The sequence below is a fragment of the Akebia trifoliata genome, chromosome 2 (genome assembly GCF_017979445.1).
Source record: "Akebia trifoliata isolate Shusen 1 chromosome 2, ASM1797944v1, whole genome shotgun sequence".
Classification (NCBI taxonomy): Eukaryota; Viridiplantae; Streptophyta; class Magnoliopsida; order Ranunculales; family Lardizabalaceae; genus Akebia; species Akebia trifoliata.
Genome location: NC_141376.1, coordinates 7120317 through 7129446, shown reverse-complemented (window position 1 = coordinate 7129446; position 9130 = coordinate 7120317). Strand labels below are relative to the sequence as shown.

General features: G+C 39.6%; 1 protein-coding gene across 1 annotated transcript; it reads right to left on the bottom strand.

Annotated features, from left to right (window-relative positions):
• Positions 1–1405: 1405 nt before the first annotated feature.
• Positions 1406–9007, bottom strand: LOC147409208 (uncharacterized). The gene is made up of 12 exons (XM_086426471.1): positions 8798–9007; positions 5987–8570; positions 5772–5879; positions 5570–5670; positions 5386–5476; positions 5186–5296; positions 5033–5098; positions 3598–3657; positions 2920–3477; positions 2224–2343; positions 1999–2118; positions 1406–1851 (listed from the first exon to the last, which is right to left on the bottom strand). The coding sequence occupies exons 2-12, from the start codon at positions 8513–8515 to the stop codon at positions 1786–1788; spliced, it is 3930 nt and encodes a 1309-aa protein (XP_086282597.1). The 5' UTR covers positions 8516–8570; positions 8798–9007; the 3' UTR covers positions 1406–1785.
• Positions 9008–9130: the final 123 nt, after the last annotated feature.

The window sequence follows — 9130 nt, the reverse complement described above, 5'->3', positions numbered from 1 at the left end:
ATGAAGCAGATAGAACCATGAAGCAAATGGAATGATCCTAATGATTGTGGAAAATTATCAATCCTGGATGCAAAGGTTGACGTGGCTCAGATTACATGTCATAAAGACAGTATTTTTTAATTCAATTTAATAAGTCCATGATCAACTGATGATGAACGTGTGTACCGTAATAAATAGCCACGACAGAAGGAACACAGATATGGGATATGATGCCATATACTTTCCCCAAATTTGTTCTGATCACTAACTTCATAATCCTACTTCATTTACCTCTCTCATATCCCTAATATGATTGGGACTTGCATGGGATAAGAATCGAATCAAGGGAAAGATCACCCCCACCCCTTGGGGCTGTTTATTCTCTTTTGTTGCGTAGGCACATATGGTGTCTCACGCTTTGTAGAATTTTACATCAATTTACTTCCCGTCAAATTTTGGGAAAGTCTCTCTTATTTTTTTCGTAGCCGTGTACCTGAATGTATTTTGGGTCTCAACAGGGTTATGAAAGTGAAAACCCCCCTCTTCGTGAGTTTCGCTAGCGACAATTACTCTTTTGCAATTGAAGCAGCTTAAGACCTTTTTTAAAGCTTCGCCCTGATTAATGAGTGAAATATTTCTTTGTTGGGGTGCCTGAGGATTTGAAAGAGATGAATCGTTAGACGAGTCCTTACTACTTCTTTCCCTTGCGTCGATTCCTATCAGTATTATCCTACTCATTGCTTGATTGTTGGAAATGTTTAAGTAGTAGTTTGGCCGAGAACTAATTGAAGTAAAGAAAAATATTTGGGGTCTAAATCTTCTATGCATATGACAATGAAAAAATAATACTGAAGTGACCTCAGGCTGTAATCTCATATTGCACTTCTTGACATCACACATCAAAGTGGATAAGAACCGGAGTGACCTCAGCGGGGGACACACATCAAAGTGGATAAGAACCAGGTGGAGACACAGGTTCAAGATACATCTTGGCGCACGTCTGTGTCAAGATGTTTCCCACGTGTCCCCACTGAAGTCACTTCAGCATTAATCATCTTGCAAAGAAGAAACAAACTAGAAATATAATCATGTTAGAGTGACCACAGATTGACCTCAATTCACACTTTGCTGATGTGGGATGCGCACACAACCATATGGATCCACGCATGAGTTGGGTTTCTCTAGTACATGTCCAATTTTTTAAGAGCAATCCAAATTATATTCTCTCATATCGTATTTCTGCCATTCTTCATTTTATTTGCCAATTTTTAAAATTTTCCAAATTGCTGCAAACCACTGCCGAATTTTGCTAATAAAGAAAGAACCCAGAGTTGAGGTAGATACAAATCGATTCAGGTCAACTCTTCCTAAACCATATCCAACCCATTCTCCTAAGGAACGTTCTCTGTAAGTAAATAAGATTAAATTAAAGAAATGCTTATTCAAATTCCAAAATTTCTAAAAATTATTATCCATGCATTACAAGTTCTCAACTGTTGCAAAGAGTAACTCACCTTCTCGCTCGTCCTCTCCCGTTGCCCAGAAAATTAAAAAATATATATATTTGTAGTTCAGAATAGTATAACAGAAAACGATTCTAAACTGTGGTCTCTCATCCAACATTTCACTGCTACTGCCGTTTTCTTCGACAAGTACCATAATTCAGACCTCCAAAAATCAAACTTCAACCAAAAGTCTCCCACTATACATCAAAACAACCAGAGAAGCTCCTTGCTGTATATGTATAAGGAACTGGTTCAGTATCAGCTTCTCGACAATTGCAGCAATTGTAGGACATTTATAAACCTACTGTATCTTGAAGAGATTCTTCAACTTCACAACCAGCCTCCATTCATCAATAGACAGATCATCCTGTACATTTTAATAAAGGCAAGCAAAACAGAAAACATTAGATCAACCACCAAGAAAAGGGGGGACTAAATCTTTTTTTTTTCCTAAAAAAATATTTTGTTATTTAAAAAGGAGAGAAAAATGACTACAAGATTACGTAGAAATTACCCGATAATTTGTTTTCAGAACATCTATAGATTTCCTTGTTATGTGGCTAACAAGCTCATCATCGATCTCGAAGTGCCTGCCAAACATCTTTTGCTGCTCCTCAGCATCGCCGCTTGCTATCTGAAAAGCACACAGTTTGGGTACATCATAACTTGTCTAACAATTTCGATCCTAAACTAACAAATACTTGCATCTTCTTATAGTATCCAATGCACTGCCCATTACCTTTATGGCCACCTTCTGCCCTTTCTTAGCAATATCAACCTGTTTGTGATTAACTTCAATGGATGCAATCCGTCCGATGTCAATAAATTCTCTTGATGGAATGCAAATTGGAGTCCCCACCTGAGCTCAATGCAATCAAAATATAGTCAGAGGCATGGTATATGCAAGCCAAGCAATATTAATAAAAAAGAATGAGATATGCTCCAGCAGTTGATCCCTTGTCTTGGATTTAGATGTGACAGAAGAATACATAAAAACAAAAGACCTCAAACTCCCAAAATGACAATCTGATGGAAGAATTTAATCAAAGCCTTAAAGTTCCACATCCATAAAACCCTCAATTGAAGGATGAAAAAAGGTGGCCTATGAAGTCAGATTCTTTTATTAGATCAAATTGAAAATTTGCCTAAGGTGAGCCTAGGTAACCACTTTTGATGAAACTGAGCATGACCACCTGAATGTCACATTGATCTAGAGAATTAGTTTTGAGCATGTGTGCAGATTTGAAAATAGAGGTCATCTATGGTCCCGGATCTAGAGACAGACACTTGTCAGATGATTATGAGCTCAGAGAAAAGAGCAGACTACAAAAGTTACTGGTTCTATTGGCTAGCACGGGCCAAATACAAGACTTGGTCAAGTCAGGTTGAACACAACAAACAAAAAGATGTCCAAAATAGAAAAAATGAGAGATACCTTTGCGATGCCTTCGAGAACATCAACCCCCAAGACAATTGGGTCCTTCTTGTTGAAAATGCAATTTGGTATGATCTTGAGAACACATGGAAAGACTGCTTCTTCTGCAGCTTCCTTCTTCTTTTCTTCCTTGAGATTATCAATATAGGCCTTGAACTGATCAAATAAATGATAAATGATGTCGGCAATAAATATCTTGACACCGGTCTCATCCGCAAGCTCGCGAGCCTCAGGTGTCACTTTGACATCAAAAGCTAAGATGGTGGCGTATTCCTTTTTTCTCTCAAGCATGACGCTGGCCCTCATGACATCCCTCTTGTGGACGGGGCCTATACTTATTCCACTGACAGGTATGCTCACCGCTGGGCTCTTCAAGAACTCCAATAATGCTTCCAACGACCCAAGTGTGGATGCCTGGACGCAAACACCTTCCCCACTCTTGTCAATCCTGCTCATGACTGATTTCATGTCCTGCATCGCTGCTTCCTTGATGTCTTCCAAATCATCATCGGCCTCCACCACATATAGACCAGTGCCTGCAATAGCATGTTCGAGGCCCTGCAAGTAAATATAACACAAGAAGTCTTTTAGAACACCCCACTCAATAATTTAGTGGAAATGTATACATGTAAGTATCCATAGGCGCATTTCTAAAATTATACTGGAAACTAACTTCACCTGGGCAGTGATCTTGATACCCTGCGCAGCCTTGAGCTCTTTATGATGCAGATAAGATCCCTGGATGTAAGAGAACCACAAAATCATCAGTCATCATGTGGTGCTTCAGATAAGTTGTGGTTGCAAGCAGCATAGAGGTTTGGGATAAGTTGTATGTCTCTAAGTTCAATAAATAAAATAAAAGAATGTTACGGTGGTGTGATTCCTTGTCCCAAGTAGTGAGACACCAACCAAAGGTCTCAACCAGTGGTGAGACTACCAGAGGAGACTTTAGCTATTCTGAGATCTAATTTTGTTAATGTTCAAATTTCTCAGACCTACTACCATAAGTTATAGACTTTATTTTATCAGTCATCTGCACCTTCTTTCAGCACTATAAGCCCTTAGTTCCCATCACCCCATAGTCCTATACAAATCTACTTTTAAGCCTTCAATCCAGCCTTTAACCTCTTTCCATAATAGAATCTAAGTTTATGCCAACCATCAGTCCTATATTTCTGTCCGTCCCATCAACGACATTCAGTCTAGGTTAGTACATCAACAACAATAAGATTTATGGTTTATGAGGAGAAAAGTTGGGCAATAAAGAAAATGTTTGGTGCAACTGATGTGTTAGTTGATGGTGACTAAAAAGGAAGTCAATGCAAACCTAGAGACACTCGCCTTAAGGCTTCAAGGAAAGCCCATTTGCATTGAAAGGCCTATGCTTCGCTCAAAGAGACATTGAAAAGGCTTATGCCTTTGAAGATGCACGTACCTTTTTGGTGCCTCTTGACTAAGGCATATGCCTTATGAGTATGTCTTTTATTTCTTAAGACTTCTTTTGCCAGATTTTTTTTTTGTACAACAAAGACCATATTGGTTTCAAATGTAATGATTAAGATACCACCACAATGGCCTCCTAATAGAGATTGACGGATGTGTTGTATTTTTTGAAACATCTTTTATTATATATATATATATAGCCATCTAATAAGACAGATGCATGTAGAAGTCTGTGTTACAAGCAGAAATGGTAAATAAATTGGAATATCAACACACCTAATTTTTTTTACAAAAGTCAGTTATTGATGGAATATATATCCAAGAGAGATAAAGAAGATATGGCCCATAAATTCAATTACCCTAATCCCCAAGCAATAAACCAACTAAGCTGAGGTATACAGAATATTATAAATATGAGATTAAATCTGCCGTCAATAATGATGAGATGCAAGGACTGGTATTGATCCTACATGACTACATCGTCTTCGAACAAACATGAAATGGAATGGTTAGAACAGAAAAGAACTGAACAGAGTACACCTACTAAACTGTAAACAAAAAGTTATATGCAATCAAACACTCCTTATCACCAGTAACAACCTTCCTTAGGTACTATAAAAACACTTGACAGAACACAAAACATAAGAAACAATTAAAAAGAACTTCTCACCTTAATTCGAAGCTCCTTCATTGGGTGAGGGGTCAGTATAGCACGGATTGTGGTAACAATAGGCCCCTGACATTGAAAAATGGATTTGTAAGAAACTTTAACTAATGACATTGACAATGTATATGGAATAAAGACAAGTATTAGAAGGCTTACTTGCATGCCACAAACAACAATTTGATCTCCTTCATGAAGCACACCATTAACCAACACAACATCAATTGTTGTCCCTAGGCCCTCAATAACCTTGACCTCCAATACCGTGCACTGGGGACAGTTCAATCCAAAAAATTACAACATAGTTTCCACTAATTCGAAGCATAAAATACAAATAAATGAACAGAAAGAACGCTCACTTGCACTTCGTTGCTAAACATAAGCTTTTCCACCATAGTTTTCTGAGTCCACTGTACCAACAACAATAGCATATCCGGAATGCCTTCGCCACTGTTATATTTGAGCCAGAAAAAAATACAAAATCAGTCACAATTCTTGAATCCATCTAATAAGAAGCTTGGCCTTGAAGTCCATGATGCATACCTGATTGCACTTGTAGGGACAATACTGAAAGTTTCCCCCATTTCTTTATTTTTGTAGTACAATTCAGTATTTAAACCCTGTTCCTTGAACTGTGTAACAATCTGTAAAAAGAAAAACAAAGACAATGGTAACTAGTAACTACATCCGCTAAACTGACACAACCCCTAGCACAAAGACTACAAAAAGGCTAGAATGTAGTGACCTGTGTAAGTCTCATATTGAACTCATTTTGTACATCTTTAGACTGTTGTCTCATAGCTTTCACAATAGGTGCATTGGGGCATTTCTTCCAACCATATAACCTGTCAACCTTTGAAACCAAAAAAATAAAAGAAAATGATCAGACTGGAGAAATAACAAATCTTAAAAGAGTTTCCGAAAACAATATTAAACTATCAATCAAAAAGCTGAGCTCACCTTGTTTAACGCAACTATAAACTCAGTATTCCGCATTTTCAAAAGATTCAGCGATTCAATTGTCTGTGGTTCCAATCCATGCATGATGTCAACAACCAAAATTGCAATATCACATAAGCCTGAACCTCGCGAACGTAAATTCGTAAACGATTCGTGTCCTGGAGTATCAATGACCAAAAGACCAGGGACACGCAACGTCGCATCGGCTTTTAACTCCTTGGTTCTCTCCCTTATGTTCTCAGCAGGAAAATAAGTCGCCCCAATCTGCTGTGTAATACCACCAGCCTCGCCTTCTTGCACATTAGTACCTCGGATGCAATCTAGCAGCTTGGTTTTACCAGTATCAACATGGCCCATAATGCAACAAATTGGAGAACGGAGGTTGTCAGCACTCCGTTTTGAATGAGCTTCCATGGTTCGTGCTTCCCGTTTCATTGTTGCCGCATCCGTTCTCCTGATCTTCACATTAACTTCAGCCTCATGTTGATCCTCTTTACTCTCTACATCTTCAGTTTCTGTAGGTGAAGTAACAGTAGCAACCTTTTTGGCAGCAACTGTGGGCTTAGTTTCTGCTGCATCTCGAGAAGATGGTGCCATGACTCGCTTGGTCTCTTTCTTCACCACAACCAACGGCTCAGACTCGGCTTCTTCCTCATCAAACACACTCTTAACATTCAAGTCGACAACAGCACCGTCCCAACTCTTCGCATCCCATGCTTCATCCTCGTCTTCTTCTTCTTCTTCTTCGATTCCATTCTCTTCAACCCCATGTTCAATTTCCACTGACTCCACTTCTTGGACCTTCTTGACTTCCAATGCCTCAGCTTCGGAATCCAGCTGGCTTTCCTTTTCTTGTATGTTCTCCACAGCAGTTACAGAGGGCTCGCCATTTGTTTGTGCAGTAGGAGCTGGCTTAGCCTTCCTACTTTCATACTTTGGCCGTTTTCCTGACACACCATCAGTGTCTGCAGTGGGAAGTACATTAGCCTTCGCAAGAATCTGATTCCTCATTGCTTCCAACCGACGAGCTTCTTCCTTCTGCTTACCTGTCAAGAGCTTTCCTTCTTGTTTTTTCTTCAACAGCTTCTCCTTTTCTCTCTCCTTCTTCCTTCGCCTAGCTTCCTCTGCTTGCTTCTCAAGCTCCTCTTGTCGACGACGCTCCTCTTCTTCCTTCCTCAGTTTCTCCTCTTCTTCTCTCTTCTTTCTCTCTTCAGCTTCTTTACGCCTCAATAGCGCCTCCTGCATTTCTCTCACATGCTTTGGAATCTTTTTGTCCAAAACTTTACTCTTAGTTTCCTCCTTTTTTTCTTCCTTCACCTCCACAGCAGCAGCCGCGGCCGCCTTCTTCTCTTTTTCCTTCTCCTTCTTCTTCTTCTTCTTCTTTGCAGCTGCAGACTCCCCAGTAGTTTCTGCTTCAGTTTCCTTCTCCTCAACCATAGCATCAGCCGGGCTAATTGTTTCAGGTTGAACTTGAACCTTCTCCTCTTGTTGAGGAGGCGTGGTAGTTTTACCAAGAGCAGTTTCACCAAGCTCAGCAAGAATTTGGTCCAGGTCATCCTCTTCTTGTGCAGTTCTTCCACTCTTCTTCTTTTTCTTTTTGTTCTTATTAGAAGGCCCCGCTGTGTCCTCGCTTCCTTTGTCTTTGGCATCAATAGCATTGTTGAAATCAGTTACATCAGCAACTTCCTCTCCAAGGTTGGTATCGAAACTGGAGGCAGTTAACATGCCATTGCTCTTCTTGGATTTCGACGATTTCTTCTTACCAGAGAAAGTAATCACAGATGAATCTTCCTCCTCAGCTTTATTTTCCTCCTTAGTGTCGTCCTCTTCATCGAGAGCATCAATATTAGAAGCTGTGAACAAACTAGTACTACCCTTCGTGGAAGATTTAGAAGACTTCTTCTTCCCAGTAAAAGAAATTACCGGAACATCTTCATTTTCATCCATGGATTGCCGGTCTGCATCAATTCCATCTCCTTCGTCGACAATGGCATCAAAAGCAGTTGTAGTAAACAAGCTATTATTATTCTTCTTGGAAGATTTAGAAGATTTCTTCTTACCCGTAAAAGTAACGACGGGGACGTCGTCCTCTCCCTCCTCGTCTACATCATTCTCTTTGTGCACATCTGATTCATCATCTCTATCTTTATTATCGTCGTCTTCAAGGACATCGAAACTAGACGTGCTAAACAAACTGTTACCACCACTCTTCTTGGATTTCGATTTCTTCTTACCTGAGAAGACGATCGGTGGAGCATCGTCTTCCTCTTCAAGTACTGTATTTTCTTCTTCATCCTTAGATTTTGCTGCCTTAGAACCGCCCTTCTTACCCTTTTTCTTCCCAGGAAGGGGGGCGGGCACGGCATCCTCTACATGATTCGGCTCTGGTTGATCCTCGGAAACCTCAGTACCAATCGAGTATTCATCGTCATCAATGACAGTGACCTTCTTTTTGGATTTTGTGGTCCCAATCTGAGAAGCAGTAGCAGAGATCTCGTCGTCACGAGTGGTGGACTTCTTTTTACCCATTGAATTTGCTCCTCTATCGAATCAACAAATACTAGACCCAATTTCTAAGAAAACCCTAAACGAAAAACAAAAGTAGAATAATGAGAAAATAAAAGTGGGTACTAAGAGAATCAGAAAGAAAAAAAAAACACACAAGAATTGAGATTTATCTAATCTGAGATTGAAAGTTGAAACAAAACAAATCTTAAATCTCAATGAAAAAAGAAAAACAAAAACTAATTCAGAAGAAACAGAGACATACAGTAATATTATGAAAGATGTATAGAGAGAAAGAGAGTTCACCTGATTCAATGACCGTCGGATGCCACAAATACAGTTGCGATGATGATTATGGACTGATCTGAAGTAATAAAAATATGAGAAGAAGATGTGTTCAACTGATGATATTAACCGATGGAAATTGTTAGGAATCCAGAATAATAAAAAACCCTAAGAACCGTATAGCAAGCAAAGAGGAAGGGATCCGTACAAAGGAGAGAGTGGGGGATAAGCGTTTTGTGGGGGTATAAAAAGGGGTGTGTGGCGGGTTTAGTACACGGTTTTAAGGACCGGATGTTGGAATCGGATAGGTACTAATCAAATCCGGTTTTAAAAGGCCGAACCGATCCTACTCGT